Source organism: Aegilops tauschii, chromosome 2 (genome assembly GCF_002575655.3).
Source record: "Aegilops tauschii subsp. strangulata cultivar AL8/78 chromosome 2, Aet v6.0, whole genome shotgun sequence".
Classification (NCBI taxonomy): Eukaryota; Viridiplantae; Streptophyta; class Magnoliopsida; order Poales; family Poaceae; genus Aegilops; species Aegilops tauschii.
Window position 1 is genome coordinate 537,200,552 of NC_053036.3, and position 18,942 is coordinate 537,219,493.

The window sequence follows — 18,942 nt, forward strand, 5'->3', positions numbered from 1 at the left end:
TGTTGGTCATCGATGACAGTTTCATTAAGCCTGTCGCCGCCATTTTTGTTTGCCAATTCAATACGATCATCGATCACATACGGCACAATGTCTTTGTATGTCGTGCGATTCTCGAGTGGGGTATCTATGGTATTCTGCATCCTCCACACCTGCAGGAGTTGGCCCGACGGCGCGACGACGAGATACATATTAGAAATCCTCATTCTCGACGTGGGACGAATGGTCATGGTCAGCCTCGGCTGAGGCCAATTGAGATCCACAGCACTGATGGAGGCAGTATTATGTAGAACTTAGAACAGGCCGTCCTTATCGTTGTAAAGAACATCACTGACACCACCGGTTTGACGTGTTTGAAGGTTGGGGAGCAATGTCCACCGCTTATCGCCCGGCTTGGCAAACGAGAGCATCGAATCTGGATTGTGCATGATCAGGACAGTGCATGCAGTCACCTCGGCTGCGGAGGAGATGGCGACCCGGATATACTCTGAATCTCGTGCCCAGAGGATGCTGGTTTTCTGGTCTTCGTTCTCGTCATCACTCCCGGGGTCGATGACATGCTTGCCTTCATCGTCGTAGAAGTCCTCGTCGCGGCCCGAGAGCGTCTTGACCGGCGGGAGCGCGGCCTGGACGCCGGTGATGGGGTTGAAGAGGTACGGGTCGCCGACTTCATCGGCAGCGAACACCCAGCCGTGGCACGAGAAGACGAAGCCTCGCTTCTCGAGCGGTGGGCCGGGGAAGGGGACACGGAAGGTGGCGTTGGTGGAGGGGCAGTACAGGGCGGCCTCCTTGGGTCCGTACTCGTCGCAGGCGTAGAGCAGGCACGGCGCTTGCTTCAGCGCGGGGAGGCGGAAGGTGCTGTAGGCGTCCCGCCAGGACGTGCAGACGGCGCCGGAACGGACGAGGCTGGGGACATCCAGCGCCGCCATGATGGCCAGCAGGAGGTCCTGCAGCAGGCCAGACCAATCGGCGGCGTCGGGCGCATCTGTCGGAGCGATTGACCTTCGTTGCGCCTCCTTGTCATTGGTCGCCCCGATGGAGACGGCGGACAAGGTTACTGCTTCCATCGTTCGTGGGTGGTGCTATCTGGCGGTGCCGGCGAATCGAAGACTAGCCCTAGTACATCTTTATATATGCCAGGAACTTTAGCCCGCTGCGTTTAGTTTCCGAACGGGAATAGGGTTGGCCAGGTTATAGTACTTCGAACACGTCTAGTTGTGCAGGTAACTTTAGCCTGCCACGTTTAAATTCCGTACGGGAATAGGGTTGGCCAGGTTAGTAATTTTCTTTTTTGACAGCAAGCAAAACTTTATAACCTAACGGTGCTCAGGCAGATCGCTCGAAGCACAAGCAGCCACTTGGACTGGTACATCAGACCCTCGATCATTCCATAATCTGGTTCATAGGGTACAAGTGTCCAATATTAGCTAGCTCATGCGCTACCGCATTTGCACTACGACGACAAACCTCTATTACATGTTTAGAAAACCACGTCTAAAGCTGAAACTTGGTGTCCTCAATGACAGCCGCGTAAGCAGAGTCGACTCTCGTGAAGTCCATGGCCTCAACTAGCAGTTTCGAGTCCGTTCAAACACCACCCTCAGTATACCCAAGTCAGCCGCAAGGGCCACGGCATTAGAGAGAGCCAGAACTTCAGCCGCAAAAGGCATCATGTATATGGTCTTGCCTGCCCTCACTTGCGGCCACACTGGCCCCCCTCCGAGTCTCTCGACACCACGCCCCAGCCGGCATGCTCATCACCTGGAACTAAGGACCCGTCCGCATTGAGCTTCACCATCTACTCAGGTGGTGGTGCCCATTTGTCGACAACAATTTTCTTTGGTTCAGAATAAGATAGACCTCCATGTATTCCATGACTGCGCTGCGTGTACGCCTCGCAAGTTCGCCCGCTGACACAACTAGCTCTCCCTTCCTTAGCTTATTCCGCATACCTCCACCAGAGCCACCAAAATGTCAGAATATACATGCGTTTCTTTACGTCCAAGCCCCACATATAATCCAATCCAACTCCAACAGAAGATCGACCCAGTTGACAACCTCGCCAGCTTATCACATGGAAGAAAAACATTGGAATCGATGCAACTTTAGTGATCTAAATGATCTTATATCCTTTATTGAAAAAAAAAACGATCTTATATTTCTTTACAAAGGGAGTATTATGTACACCGCTTCGCCTGCGTCGCTCTCACGAGCGGCGGTGGGGCGAACCCTAGCCTCCACTCCCACAGGCCTTCCCCTTCCTCCCCTTCCCCCGCTGCCACCGGAGGGCGAAGCCCGGTTGGCGTCAGCGGCGGCGGGGCTCCTCCTCCCTCTCTAGAGTGCGGCTGCGGCGGCGTCTCGGCAGGGGTGCGACACTGGCGCAGGGCGTGGCGGCGGCGAGGCACTCGGCCGAGCAGGGGCGCGGGCGGGCGTTGTCGCCGTGGTGGCTGCGGGGCGACGGCAGTGGGTTGCAGGCGGCGCTGGTCTAGCTCGGGCGGGACGACGTGATTGCGGGTTGCGGGTCCTGGGTAGATCTGCGGCTTGGGCGCTGCTCCGGCCTTGTTGGGTGTGGACCGTGGACCCGGCCGGGGACGAGCTGAACAGGGTGGTGCTCGCATGATGGCACTGCCCTGCTCAGGCTCGTCCGGTCCTTGGTGGTGGCATGGGTCAACGGCGCGACCTCGGCGGCTCAGGCGGCGGTGGCTGATGGTTGTTGGTGGGTGCGGGCGGTGGTGGCGTCCTCCCCTCTTCTAGGTCCGAGCTGGTGGCGTGCGAAATGCTCGCACGATGGAGGATGGTTGGGACCTAGGGTTTGTGCTCGAGCGGGCCAGATCTAGGCCCGAGGCAGGTCGGAGCTTCCGCTCTAGGTCTGTGAGGATGGGCTTGGTCCGGGTGGCGGTCGTTGGCGGCGTTTCCCGTGCTCTCCGGCTGGCGATGGGGTGGCACGACTGTTGTGGTTTGGAGGCGGTGTGATCCGTGTCGTGGGCGTCTTCGGTGTGCGGCGTGGATTTGGTTCGTGGTGGTGGACGACCTTTGGCACGTAGGTACGAAGGGCTGTCTTGGTCCGCGTTGGTTTCCTTCGCGTTGTGATCTTCGTGTCTGCTGCTTGCTGATGGCGTCGGTCCGATTTGGGCTCTTCGGATGCCGTCGTGTTGTCGGATAGATTGACTCCGGTGGCCATGTACATGGCGTTATTCGAGCTTGCTCGGCGGCAGCCGTCGGCAGTCACTGGATTCCATCCCCACGGTTTACCAGAACCGGTAGGGGAAGCAGGTGTGGGTGCCTCCTAATGTGGAGGCGCTAACCTAGATCCGGTGGCTGATGCCAGGCTAGGAGTGAAAGGAGGTCACTTTCACTCTTACTACCGTGGTGGGGGGTCGTGATGTGGATGGCCGGTGATGTCCGGGGCCGTGGATGTCGGGGCGGCAATCTCGGATGGCGGGCTTCACGGTTGGCTTTCCGGCAGGCGTCGTGGTAGCGGTGGTGACTCTACTTCTGGTCTTGTGGGCGGCAAGGGGTGGTGTTGTGGGAGGCTCCGGTCTTCTCTAGCAGTGCTTAGATCTGGTGTGGATGGTTGGCTCTCGTGAAGGTGTTGATTGACACTCCTCCTGGTTGTAGGCGAGTGTCCGAGCGAAAGCTTTGCGCTACCTGGCACCAACGTCATGACGCCTGTGTGTGCCACTTGCTTCATGGAGTGGTCATCATGGGTCTCGTTATGCCAGGGCTCTGGGTGAAAACCTATGTCTGTTTGCTTGGACTCGGCAGCAGCGACGCTTCGCGCCTTCACCTTTTTGGAGGCGTTGTCGTGGAGCTCAGGAGTCGTGGTTGGGTCTCCGCGAGGTGTTAGCTTGTTCTAGGTTATTGTTGTATCTTTTGATCTGCTTTGTAAGAGGGCTCCTCATCACATTGTATCGTTCGACGAGTTTGGTTCTAAGGGCAACTCTAACCGATTCTCAATCCCGCCGTAAGGGAGGATAAATTCGTTTTTTGTCCCTTGCGTCGCATCTAGCCGATCCCCTAAAACGGTTAGTGGAGAAAAAATTATCCTTCGATGCCTGTCCCATCCCTTGATATATACTGTATCTCAAGGCGGCCCAAAATAAATTTCTTCACGCAAAGGCCTCCTTGTGACCTGCACGTGACTTGCATAAAGCTCCATTGTCGTCGGAGGCGACCTCCGACCTCACCGGTGACCTTGCCCATGGAGGTGGCGCGCACCGGGATGACGGTGATGCACCTGTGGGTGTTCACCACGGTGTCCGGCGCATGCATGTGGGTGACGTTCATGTCGAGCCACGTCCTCTCTGCATCGCTGCCCCGACAGCAGCTCGGCGTGGTGCAGAGCAAGCTGTACCTGACGATAATCCTAGACGCACCGAACATTACGGGCCTGCCACGGGCTACTCAGTGCGAACCAGTCTCTCCCCTGATTCTCATGGGGGTGGGCCCCACCTCCCTTCTAATATGAATCACAAACTGACACATAACCACAGCCCGTTGAATCCGTAAAACCCACTCCATGCGTGTAGCATTACTCATGTACCCGGTGTACTTCCGTGCCACAGCGTAGTGCGTCGGCCTAGCCCTCGCTGTGCACGTGCTCGGCTGCGACCGGAGCTCCTTCGCGGAGCGCCGAGAGCTTCAACTTGCTCAACGAGCTGGGACTGGTCCTCGCCAACATGCTACTTCTGGAGCCAAAAGCCACCAAGGTAAATAAGACTATCCCACCATTCTTCGCCGGGCAATTCGTGCTGTTGTTCGTCGCAAATCCATGTCTCATGCAGGTTTGCTCATCTTCTTCGCAGGTGATGTTCGAGAGGATGAAAGTGGAGAAGGAAGAAGACAGAGGAAGGGACATGGCTCACATCATCGACCTGCCGGCGTTTCCGGCGTGGTCATCATCATCGCGGACACGCATGGCAGATGTTCGATGAAATGAATAAACAAAAAAGATAACCTTACTTCGCTAAATTTAAGGGATCAACTAAAACCGATCAAAACTTAATGGAGTAAATATACTCCACTAAGGTTACTCGGCAATATCCTCCTCTATTTTTTAAGGGCCAGTTAGAGTTGCCCTAATGTTGTGACCTTGGTCGAAAGGCACACAACGGCATTGAACCCAAGGAAGATCGTGTAGTCTCCAATGTCTTGAAGCTCTACCAGTTTCTACCTATCTATGTCAACCTTGGACCTCCGTCGTGTTGGCCTCATTATAAAACTATGACCTCTGTCGTCCAAGGTGCATGAGTGAGAGCTTCTTAGCTCCAGAATGACATTGATGTTCTTGTAAGCGTTATTTTTTTCTTTAAAACCAGCTCCACTTGAACCTAAAAAGAGAGCCCAAGATCGTCATACTGGTGAAGTATTACTTATTGGGGAAGAAAGAAGGCACATCTATGTGCAGTTCTACCATAGTGGGAACTTCAGAGGAAGCCAGGAACGTGAGGACGGGTTCCATGCGTTCTGCAGGTGCCCATTGGCTCGTGAATTGTGGCATGCCATGGCCTTGGATTGGCCAATCCCGAAGGTGGATACTATATGCAACGATGGTCCGGAGTGGCTACTCTCCCTCCTTGAGCCGCTAACAGAAACGACGCGTATGGTTGTCCTTATGACCATATGGAGAGCTTGGTATGTGCGGAATGAGATCACACATGATAAGGCGCTGCCCCCAACAGAAGCATCTCGCCGTTTCCTCCATGGGTACATCACCTCACTGCTTTGTATCCATCAACACCCTCATGGCGACTTGAAGAAAGGGAAAATGGTGGTGCATGATAGCCTCCCGGTTATACACGCAAAGGAAGTGCCCAAGCCGGAGTTGCACTGGACCCCTCCTCCACCGGGGTGGGCTAAGCTCAATACAAATGGCAGCCATGTCTCTCCAACCGGAGAGGCAGGGGGTGGTATGATTCTTCGTGATGACAAAGGCAACATCATCTATACTGCTTGTAGACAGCTCCTTACATGCGATAATGGCCTTGAGGCACAGCTGGCTGCGTGCAGAGAGGGCCTGGAACTTGCGCTTTACCGTAGGAACCTGCCCATTATGGTTGAGCTTGACTATGCAGAAGCGGTGGCTATGCTGCTAGCACGTACTGGAGATAGATCGCAGTACCGTGTGCTCATTGAGGAGATTTGAAGACTAGCACAAGATGCTCGTAGGGAGATTTCTTTTACTCTTATTAGTCGCTCGCAGAATAAGGTTAGTCATGCGCTTGCTGCGTATGGACGTGCTACACCCCGCATTGCAGTTTGGCTGTGCTCGGGGCTGGACTTTGTTGTAAACCTTTCGAAGGCTGATATGCCTCCTTGAGTAATGAAATCTTCCTTTACCCCGCAAAAAAAGAAAATGGGTAGAAGTGTGAGGTTGATGTTCATTGGCAGCAAAATTGGGCCCTGGTATTGGTTAATTGATTATATCCAAGTGCTCTTTCAGTTTTGACGGTGGAAGGGACGCCTTTTAAGGGCATTGCAGCTTGCGTGATGCTCTTAAGAGCATTTCTAGCAGACCCCGTATATCGTCGACCCGCAAAACTCATTTACAGTTTGCCGAAAAACGGTTTTGCGGGCCTGCGCGGGCGCCGGCAGGGCAGACCCCGCATGGTGACGAAACTGTAAAACAGAATATTCGCGAATATTCCGTTTTATAGTTCCGCCATGCGGGGTCTGCTTGGCCGGCGCCCGCGCCGGCCCGCATATAAGATGCGGTTTTATCTGAATTTGACACATATGCACATATTCAGAATTAGTAATTTGCAATATAAGAAAAATGTCAATTTTTACAAAGAGGGATCAGTGCATTTGGCACCTTCTCCCAAAGAGGTGTGGTGGATATGTTGGATTCTCCGCGAAGTAGTCTTGCATCAACATCTCGTTCCCGAGATGGCGATTTCAAGGAATGCAAAGACGGCCGATGGTCGATCCTCGCCGCCTCTTTCGGTTCTCATCTTCGTGCTCCTTGACGGCAAGGGTCATCACCAACGTCTGCTGGCGGTAGTTGACAAGTAGCATCTCAACATCCGAGTCGTCTGAATTGGACGAATCGTCGAGCAAAAACTTCTCGCACGGGCTCAATTCCATCTAAAATCACAAATACACGCGCCGCGTTAACCAAGTATGCATACCGCTCGGCGCAAGCACGAATACAAACTCACCGGTTGCTCGGGGGCGGTGGATCCCGAGGCGGCAACGGCGACTAGGGGCGGCTTGGGGGCAGTGGAACCCGGGCGGCGACAACGACTAGGGGCGGCTCGGATCGGCGGATCCGGGAAGCTAGTGCAGTGGCTCGGTGGACGAGGGTAGGGGCGCCCTCGCGGCGTGATTCCGCCGCAGATTTGCCCGAAATCGCCGGCAACAGACCGGCGGAACCAATGGCGGGCAATGGCGGAAGGGGGTGGGGAAAGGGCGCGGGATGAAATGTCCCTCCCGCCGACCGCTTTCCTGGGATATGGGGCACCGTAGGGGGCGAGGCGGAAATCTGTGTTTTCGCGGGTTGGGGATGGGATTTTGCAGCGCCCCTCAAAAAAATTTACGGGTCGGACACATTTGCGGGGTCTGGTCGGGCAGCATTTTCCGCACCGACCCATATTTTGACGATTATTTTGTGGGTCGCGGCTTTATACGGGGTCTGGTAGAGATGCTCTAAGCTTAGTGGGCTCTCCCCCGAGACCATTAGTAGGTTCTGGCGTGCTTCACGGTTGAAGCATGAGGATTTTCTTGACATTTTGATCGGTTTTGTACACAGTGCAGCAGAAGTTAGAAACACGATATTTTTGTGGAATTTGTACAGGTGGGCTTCGTGTCAGAACAAGGACTCCAAGGCCGAATGACATCATAGTGTCAATACTTCGAAAAAGTTTTTTACCTGTGCCGGAATGTACAGGTGTGTAATCCACCGTTCGCCACTTTCGTCAAGATTCGTGCAGGTTTTATACACTTCCTTTGCATATGCAAATACAACAGATTAAACAGAGCTATACTTATACTTGCGTAAGACAGTGTCAGCTTTTACGTAGGAGAGAGGGACTGAGTGTTGGAGATATGCCCTAGAGGCAATCATGTATGATGATATTTCCTATGTGTTTATGAATAAAGAGAGTCATTGGACATTATTAATGATGTGTATCAACAAGTACATGACTTGTTTGTGGGACTATGCATTGTATGATGACTCTCCTAAAATGTCTCTAATCGAAAGGGTTGTGTGGACGCGCAGCCGACTAGACTAGCATATGACACCGCTTGGTCTCACTAGCCATGGAGGATTGGATGCTAACCGGATAATATGGACACGGAAGGATCTGGTCGGATTCGACGTAGTCGGATCCAAGTCGAGATAAGGTCCGAGTCGGACAGACCCACCTATGAGACGCAGCGGTATGTCATCTGTGAGTCTCTAGTACAACATACGTTCTATGTCCTAAGACCTGAGCTGGCGCATGTACTCGGGATGGTGACAGACCTGCTTTTGGCTGACCAAACACTATTCCGTGACTGGGTAGTTACAAAAGTAGGTTTCGGGCTTGTCCAGTCCCATGCTACGAGACATGATCGAGCAAGATGGGATTTTCCCTTCCCATCAGGAGAGATATACTCTGGGCCCCTCGTGTGATCCGGCCAAGATAAGCATGGCCATGCGACATGGATTATGAGATAATCTGGTTTATGGTTGGCATCACTGGAATGAGAAAGAGGTCGGGCTAGCACAAGGTTGACAGACTCGCGTTGAGCCCGACAACATATATCGTGAGGCAAAGGGAACATAAGTGTGACATGTTGTACAGGTTCACCAACCAGCTTCATTGTCTACTTGGTGGTCGGCACGCCTTGCTAGAGGCCGCTACCAGCCGAGCGGGTCGGAGGTGATCCGACCTGCGACCAAGCCGACTTGAACCTAAGGGGTCGCACGCTTAAGGGAAGGAACCTGTGAGGCTCGATCCGACTCCACGAGTTAGATGCGATCCTACTCGGACTCGGATCTCGGCCGAACAGATTTCGGGCTTTAGGGTCCATGCGAGGCCCAAGTGTTGGGCCCTTGGCGGACGCCTATATAAAGTGGGGGTGTGGCACACTCATTGGTTGATCGCTTCGGCGCTCTCACTAGGGTTTGCATGTGTTGCGAATAGACACCTCCACTCGCCGCTGGTTGTGTGATCGGACCTAGCAGTCCGCCGCACGACGTTCCTCCTGCATGCGCGGATACCGTTAGAGGCGGTGCACCTACGCCGCTCCGGGGAACCTGTACAAGGGATCATCCGACTAGTTGTTCGAGGGATATCGGACGAGGAGGAGATGAACCACGCGGACGTGCTGCCCCAACTCTTCTTCCGCTGCACGGCACTGCGCGTCTAGTGGTAATGATCTATGATCCATTCCCGTAGCATGTTCTTGGTCGTTCTGCGCATAGGAAAATTTTAATTTGCAGTCGACGCACCCTACCGTAGATCACAACAGTGGTATCAGAGCCTCTGCTATAGGATTTGGATTCAGATCGTATGCATAATAGATATGTGGAGGCGGCAGATGAGATCTGTTGTCGTTTATGAGATCGGCTATGTGCATGGTTGATGAGATCAACTGCACATGGGGTCGATGTGGCAATGTTTTCTGGTAATCGGAATTGATGAGGTCGTGACACAACCTACCCCTACTAGCCGGAATCCGCCATCGGGGTTAACCGTGAAACGTAAATCCGAATCGGATTCGCGATGGTCGATGAGATCGGTCAGATCAGAAAAAAAATTCCGGCGTTATCGGAGTACAGATGGGACCGCCGTGTGCGTATCGCCTTGTATTTCGTACACGATCACTGAAACCGGTAGAATGCGATTCTATGCATAACTTTAATTTGCAGGGGTTGATGTGAATAGTATGGCTCATGTGTATGTGATGCATGTGTGTAATTTATACATGGCCAGCGCATCATGTTTGTCAGCCGGCAGGAGCCAAAGTGTTGTCATTATAATGTATAACGACCTGCGTGTCGACCTATGACTCTATTTAAAATTCATTACTAGTTGTAGTAATTGGATAATAGAGATCAGGTTGGTGGCTTGGGGTCCCGGCGTGGCAAGCAAGATGGAGTTCCTAGATGGTCATCGGAGTCGGAGCCGACCTGGAAGGACATCCATGAAGGAGCCATACTATTTCACAATATATGTTTATTTGTGATTGTTATTCTTCTTGTTTTCTTTGCATGTTAGAATGATAGAAAGATCCATCGTTAATATCAAGCAATTTGCCATTCCCGATGTTGCACCTTCGCACGTCAAGTACGTCTAGTGGCGGGCTCATAAAATTAGGGTGCTACTAGGTGTCCTTGAACTGAATGGTTCGTGTCGTACACGGACATGCACTGCATCAGGTTAACTTGACAAGGCTATCAAAATGGTTTTGGCCTTGTGGTAAAGAAGGTTGGGGGCCGGGGTATGAGATACCTTCCCGGCCGACAGGAATCATATAGAGATACGATTAGCAAGAAGTTGATTACCGTATAGGCATGTTGTCGAGCAGTGATGCTAAAGCTCACTAGTCGCATGTGCTAGTCGGATCCTGAATCACTGAGAGTTTGCGAAGGGATGCCGACTTTAGTGGGAGTATTTCTATTTAAGGCTATAATTACTCTACATAAACACATTGCTTAGTGATTGCATATTTTCTGTTGTAGATCAATGGCACCACCTGCTCAACCCAACTTTGCATTGAAATCAATTCTGGAAAAGGATAAACTGAATGGAACAAACTTTACCACCTGGTATAGAAATATGAGAATTGTTCTTAAGCACGATAAAAGGAACATGTTCTAGTGGATCCACTTCCAGAGGAACCTGCCGATAATGCTAATGCCACAACTAAGAAAGCCTAGAAGAAACTCATTGATGAATCAACGGAGATCAGCTGTCTGATGCTCGCTTGTATGGAGCCCGATTTGCTACAGCATTTCGAAAACATTGAGGCTTACGATATGATCGAGAGTCTCAAGAGCATGTTTCAGACATAGGCTGGGACCGAAAGGTTCAACGTCTGGCGATCCTTAATGGATTGCAAGTTGAAGGAAGGTGATCCACTGAGCCCGCATGTGATCAAGATGATCGGTTACGTGCAAGCTTTGGATCGGTGTGGCTTCCCGCTCTTGGATGAGCTGGCTACTGATGCAGTTCTGGGTTCTCTTCCACCCAGCTATGGGACGTTCATCTCGAACTATCATATGCATGGCATGGATAAGAAGCTCACTGAATTGCATGGGATGCTCAAAGTGGCAGAGCAGGATATTAAGAAAGGCACGCATCACGTGTTGATGGTGCAGAAATCGGCTAAGTTCAAGAAGAGTTGGTCCAAGAAAAAGGCTAAGGCAAAGGGCACGGAGACGGTAACCTCCACTGTTGCGCCGAAGTCTGGACTAGACTCAAAGACCATTTGCTACCATTGCAAGGAAACTGGTCACTGGAAGAGGAACTATAGCAAGTGGCTTGCGGAGCATGGCAAGAAGGACGGAGATGCTTCTTGAGGCAAAGGTACACTTGTTGCATATGTTATAGACATTTACCTTGCTAACATATCTAGTAGCTCTTGGGTATTTGATACCAGATCGGTTGTTCACATTTGCAACTCGATGCAGGGGCCGGTAAGAACTAGGCGTGTGGCACAAGGGGAGATTGACATCAGGGTCGGCAACAAAGCAAGAGTTGTTGCGTTGGAGGTCGGCACCCATTGTTGATGGGCTATTTATATTGAATCTAGAAACGGAACCGGTCTATAACGTGAATGTCAAGAGGCATAAGCCAAATGAGATAAATCCGACATACTTCTGGCATTGGCGGCTTGGACACATTAGTCTGAAACGCATGAAGAAGCTCCATGATGATGGACTCCTAACTTCGTCCGACTTTGGGTCGTTCGAGACAGGCGAATCATGCTTGCTCGGTAAGATGACTAAGTCTCCTTTTGCAAAGAGTTGTGAGAGGGCATCCGAGCTATTGGAGCTTATACACAGTGATGTGTGCGGTCCAATAAGCACAACTGTCAGAGGCGGCTATCAGTACTTCATGACTTTTACTGACGACTTGAGTAGATATGGATATATCTATTTGATGAGGCACAAGTCGAAAACTTTTGAAAAGTTCAAAGAGTTTCAGAACGAGGTTGAAAATTAGCTCGGCAAGACTATAAAGCTTCAACGATCAGATCATGGAGGTGAATACATGAGCAAGGAGTTTGATGATCATCTGAAAAGCCGAGGTATAGTACCTCAGCACACACCTCCGGGTACACCACAGAGAAAGGACGTGCCGGAACGGAGGAATATGACCTTGTTGGTCATGGTCCGGTCAATGATGAGCAAATCGGATTTACCCTTGTCATTATGGGGATACGCTCTAGAAACTGCAGCTTTCACACTTAACAGGGTACCATCAAAATCCGTAGACAAGACACCACATGAGATGTGGACCGCGAAGAGTCCCAGTTTGTCTTTTCTGAAGATTTGGGGTTGTGAAGCATTTGTTAAGAGACTTATGTCAGACAAGCTTACACCCAAGTCGGATAAATGCATATTCGTGGGATATCCGAGGGAAACCTTGGGATGTAGCTTCTACAACCGTGAAGAGAACAAAGTGTTTGTTGCTCGGAACGGGGTTTTCCTTGAGAAAGAGTTTCTCGGTCGGGAAGCCAGTGGGAGGATGGTCTGACTCAAAGAAATTGGAGGACCACTCGGGGACGGCTCGGCGGGTGATGAGATCATACACGAGTTAGTCAGGGAACCCGTAGTGGAAGCTGTTGGGGATATACCCCGTGGTGTAACCCGCCGGATGTATGACCCGACTAGAGCTTGGCGACTCACTGGCGACCCGCCCGGACCTGCGGTTTACGGGCAACCTGCCTGAACATTGCGACTCACTGGTGACCCGGCGGGCAGGTCAGACGGATGACAAGGCCCAATGCCCAATAGGCCGGCTCATGTTATGGTGGGCCGGCTTAAGAGGAAAGCGTAAGGAATATTCCCTTACAAAGGAAGCAAGACTAGGACTCCACTTGTAATAGAGTAATTCTAATCCTACTATGACTAGTCATGTAACCCGCCCCTTCAACATATATAAGGCTGTGTTCGGCTGAAAAGGATTTGAAGGGGGTTTGGCAGGGATTGAGGAGGATTTGATCCCCTACAAGTCAACCCCCCCCCCCCCCCCCCCCAAATCCCCTCCAATCCTTTTGTGGAGGGGTGTAACCGAACAAGGCCTAAGGAGGGGCAGGGCACCCCAAGAGGGAGGTGAAAATAATCGCTAAGGCTAGACACAACTAAAGGGGAGCCGGCTTATGCGGCGACTCCCTCATGAGCATAATGAGACCTAGCCACAAACATCATGTAGGGCTATTACCGGATGATGTTTCCCGGGGCCCGAAGCTGTCTAAATCCTTGTCTTATGTATTGATCCGCCTCGCGTCTCTCGATTCCGACCAACCCCTTCAAGCTACCGCGTAGATGCGTTGTCCTCACGACTAAGTCCTCACACTAGGACATCTGCCGTGACAAATCCACGACAGTTGGCGCCCACCGTGCGGTTCGCGCACGGTGGTGTTGAGTTCTTGGAGGGATCTTACTCAGGGATCGAGAAACTGACTATCGAGGAAGAACCGGCGTGGAACAATCACGTAGGGACAAGCTTGCGTTGAACCAGCATACTCATCGTTTTTCGATCTGCTCAGTGATTAACTTTGAAGTTGACATATACCAATTGGAGACCAGAGATTAAGGTTACAACTTGTGCGCCGCTACAGGCATCTTGGCGATCCGACGATCCGAGGAGAGATTGGTTTTTTATGTTGCAATAGCCGAAGCGATCCATTGAGACGGACATAAATTTGTCTACGTGTGCCGAGTGTATCGAGAGTTCCATCACACACGGCCTCATCTTCCCATGAAAATAGCAGCGTTTCAAGTTCATGCAAGGCAAGTTGGAGTTGGTAACAAAAGAGAGGGATTGCAGCACCCGAGCTCCACTACTCCCTATATTTAAACATTTTGAAATTTGTATTTTTTAAGTTTCAAAAAAAATGTAATTTTTCACGGGGATACATATACACATTCCGAATACCCGTGGCAAGTTTTGGTAGAAATCTCGTTTTGTTTTGGCTATAGAAAAAAAACAAATTTCTGACACTATATAGGAGAAAAGGTGTGCCATTTTCTGTCAGATATTTCTCTTTTGTATTTTCCAAAATATAAAGTATTTTTTCTCAGCTTTTTACTAGGCCTTAGGAATGTGTGTATGTATTCACGTATTTGATATAAGATTTTTTTAAGCAACGAAAATGTGTTTTTCAAAAAATTCAAATACCAGAAGCCCTAGAGCCCGGTAGCTGCAGTCGCTTTTCGTTGGTAACAAGCTCAGAATCGGAAGAACTACGTGTTAAGGAGAGTACTATCGAAAAAAAGTGGTAGCTATTTTTAATAGGGTGGACTCGGATGGGTGTGGCAGCTTAAGAAAAAAAACGGTGAATCACGTGAAGTACTACTTTGACTCGAATATGGGTAAATAAAAAGACGCCGATATCTACCACACGTGTGGCATAATAGGCATTCGCCCACACATCGTGTGTGGCATGAGCAGGGGGCAACCACACGGGCTGTGTGTGGTCGAACAGTAGAATTATCCACACGTGTGGACGCAACTACTTCATGCCACACGTTCAACAAGTACTACTTATCCCCACCCCGCACATGTGGCACGAAGCAAATATGCCCACACGTCCTGGCGCAGCTACATTAGGTACCCGCGGTATGACGATCTAGTTGCCATCCGAGATGACAGATGTAGTTATCCGGGATGACAAATATGGTTGTAAAAGCATGGCAACTCTCTTTGTTTTGGTTAACTATAGTTGCCAGTCTAATTTATGGTAGTTGCCGCATGTAATCAAACCATAGTTGTCGTGTGTGATTCACTACTTCCCACATATGGTCAAACAAATAGTTGCCATGTGTGTTTACCTAGTTGCCATTCACAGTTGCCATGTATGTTTATTTAATTGCCACGTACGCGCAACTGCAGTTGCCGTCTAGCAACGAATTATAGTTGTCATGTGTGTTTGCCTAGTTGCCATGTACGTACAACTGCAGTTGCCATCTTCGTCCACACGCGTGTACTAGGTGGTGGTTGTGTGGACAGAAACTAATTCGCCCACACAGCGCAGCTGGCAACCTCGTGTTGTGGGGCGTGTGGGCGACCTCTTCAACGCCCGCACACCGTCCTTGTCCTACGTGACACACGAAAACTGCCTTGGTGTGTCAAGATTCGTGCAACTTAATTAAACGGTGATCCAGTCGTGTGGGCGAGTTGCAATGTTGCCACACGTGTGGGCGTTACTGATTTCGAAACAAAAGAGAGAGACGGACGTGGATGGTCAAACCAACAACTACCAGGACGAGGAAGTGGACGGGGATGGACTCGGACTCCTTCGCCACTGCTTGCGTGACTCCGCGGCCGAGTTGACGGTCTCCGTCGAACCAGCAAGCCGAGTCGCCGCCGTTCTCCGCCTCCAAGCCTCACCCCTGCCGCGCCGCCCCGCCTCCGCTGGCTCATCGGTGGCCAGTCCTCTGCCATGACCGAGTCGCCTGAGACCCCGCGCGACCTCGTCGCTGAGTCGCTGCGGCCCCGCCTTGCGTCACCTCCATTGGTCCACCGCTGCGCCCCGTCCCCGCCGATGCGGTGCAGAGCCGCCTTTGCCGCACCGCCGGAGAGCTGCCCTTGCACTGCCCTTGAGCCACCGTTGCCTCGACAAGTCGCCGCCGTGGCCAAATCAATCGTCGGCCGTCTCTGCCTCAACGTCTGTGAGCCGCCGTCGCGATTTCCACTTCAGGCTTTAAACCGCCTTGGCTCCGGGTCCGTCGTTCCTCCGCGCGCTCCCGGCCCTCGCCTCCAGCAGCGGCCTGAGCCGCCTGACGCGCCAAGCCTCCCCTGACCGGTGAGCCGCCGAGCTGGCCTGCCGCGTCCCATACTACGGCTGCTGGAGCTCACGTGGGCGGAGATGTTGCGGTTGCTGGAGCTGAACCTGTAACTCACGGACGAGGGGAAGGTGCTACAGGGTCCTCAGACGCCGACAGTTGCCCGTGCACAAGAGCAGATGAACCACTGGTGCTACTCACTCCACGTGAGATCAAGGATAATCTACATTTTGGTTGCTAGTGCTACTACTGTTGCTAGAAGCACTAGTACTAGTTGGGCTAGGAACTGCTACTCCACTGTCCACATTCATCCGACGAAAATAGCAGGTGCTATCCTTTCTATAAATCTTATCATCATATATTACATTGTTTGAGAACAATTACTCTGGTCTATGGTATTTTTTCGCAGGACCATTATTCATTGTAAAGGTGTGGCAAAAAGGCATGCGCCAACATTATTTTTGTAATAGCGCTCGTCTGTGCCATACTGCTCGACGGATACATGTGCAAATCGCTGCTCCCGCTACATCATCACACGTGGCTGACTTGTCCGCACTCGCAGCCGACTCGCCCGCATCTGTGCCATTTTCAACGTCGCGGCCGACTCTCTCGTCCGCGCCGGCTTACAACGCCGCGACCGACTCTCTCGTCCGCGCCGGCTTACAACGCCGCGACCGACTCGCCCGTGATTGATTTCAGTTTCACCGTAGTGATCATCAACTCTGCGACGGATAATTTCCGGTTTAACATATCAGGTGAAATCCATCCAGTATGTTTTTTTACATATTTATGAGCAATTACTTTGGATTGCAAATTATTTGATGCAGGACAAATTGTCTACTGCAAAGGTAACCATCATGTCACGGAGTTTATTGAATAACTCATACTGCGGATATACAATGAGTATCGCGAAGATCATTAACTCGCCACCTTGTTTCCGGCTTCAACATATTCCAGCGTTTCTGCTGTTCAACTATATGCCGGTTTATATCACGGCCAAGTATGAAGAATCTCAAGCCAACTCCTCGAGTCGTCTTGAGACTCGGGGGCTACAATGACATGACTCGGCAGAATTGGCCGGTTTCAGTGAATTCAAGAACTCCGGGTCATTGGAGGGAAGATAACCCGGTCCCGAAGGCTATTGCTATATTGATGAAAACTTAAAGGCCGTCAGACAATTTCTGGCTCAAAATGAAGAATGCCGGTTTAAAATCTGGCTCAAGGGGAATCTATTTTCCACAAAGCTCCGAAGCTCTCAATCTCCGGTTTAAAATTCCGGCTCAAGAAGAATTTATCTCTCGCGAAGTTCGAGTTCTCAGAAAAAAATAAAGGTTGCCAAAGAGAATTTGCTGCCATGATGCGCGGTTCAAACATGGGTATCCTGCCTTATTGGCTTATCAGATGGTCACTTGGGGGCTTCTTGCTCATTGAGCATAGCTATGAATATTCCTGTTGATCAGCTCATACGCCACACTTACAAGTCACTTGGGGGCTTCCTGTTCAAACATAGGTGCATTCATCAAAGAGAACATAGCGTTACTACCCTCTTGACCGAATATATCACTTGGGGGCTTCCTGTTCAAACGTAGGTGTATTCACCAAAGAGAACATAGCGTTACTACCCTCTTGACGGGGTTATCTTGTCCAAACATAGGTGTATTCACCAAAGAGGACGTAACCCTTTCGGGTCATCCTGCCTATAGGTCAGCTGCTTCTCCATCAGGTAATCCTGATTGACCCACCGAACTCTTTACAGTCACATCTGAACTCGTTAAGGTTAAAACGCTGGATTGTCATGTGAGGGCACGGCTTACAGATAGCGAGGATGAACCCAGGCTACTAACCCGCCTTCATTGAAACTTGGTTAAACCTGCCTGTTTGCTTGATGCTACTCCGACCTCGTGTACTCTCGATAAGTCATATATGAACTTATCCAGGTTCAAACATCGATTGGGTCATGTGAGAGCCGACTTACAGAAAGCGAGGATACTCCAGTGGCTATCATGCTAGTTTCATTGAAGTATTCTGTTATCATACACATACATCATCATATATTGCATCATACATTGCATCATCATTACATCATCATATATTGCATCATCATTACATAATCATAGCATACATCATATGTGCATGGATATACTGGTTTATATGGCAGGAATCGGTTTTCAGGCCGGGTTATGTTATTCAAATCTTTAATAGCCAACATGGCTGGATTTTTTTATTGTTGTTATCAATAACCAGTATTATGATTAAGGTTTTCAAAGTCGCTTCAGCACAATGGCTATTATTTATCAATGGATATGATTTATTCTACAGTGAAAGGAATAGTCCCGAGTCGCTGCAGGCTTACGACCCGGTACTTGGGGGTTACATTATCCAAGTTGAGATTACATTAAATATGCAAGTCCCATGTCACTGCCAGCATGCATCATGGCACTTTGGGGCTAATGCAAAGTCATTTTTTGCTCACCTTATTGAAGACCTGACTCATCACATTGTAATGAGCCGGCCCTTGGGGGCTACTAATTTCTCCTGTCAATAATTCAAAGTACGCAAGCTAAATCCATTATATTCAAGGGTCCATTGCTCAGTTGGTAAAGCACAAGACTCTTAACCTTGTGGACGTGGGTTCAAGCCCTACGATGGAGCTACATCATATGATGTTATTTTCGATGAAGTATATATAAAGTCCCAGCTCAGTATTATCTTACTGAGATGGCCCTTGGGGGCTACATTGGTTGAAGTTTTTATGAGTATAAGGCAATTACAAGTCCCAGGTTGCTGCAAGCATGACAACCCGGCACCTGGGGGCTACATATGTGGAATATTCAGTTTTGACTAGTGATTGAGATGAACAACCTGGATTTCTTTAAGGTTGCAACATTTATACTGAAGCAAGTCTTAAGTTGTTACTATGCTCCCTTCTTAAGACTTGGGGGCTACAAGTGGTATGCATATAAGAGGTACATTTTCAAGTTTGATGTTAGCAACAATTA

At 50.5% G+C, this 18,942-nt stretch overlaps 1 protein-coding gene across 1 annotated transcript; it reads right to left on the minus strand.

The window, feature by feature from the left end:
• Nucleotides 1-290: 290 nt before the first annotated feature.
• LOC109780579 (F-box protein At1g10110-like) lies at nucleotides 291-1,064 on the minus strand. The gene has a single exon (XM_020339158.1). It carries the CDS (start codon nucleotides 1,062-1,064, stop codon nucleotides 291-293), a length of 774 nt encoding a protein of 257 aa, XP_020194747.1.
• Between the last annotated feature and the right edge of the window lie 17,878 nt (nucleotides 1,065-18,942).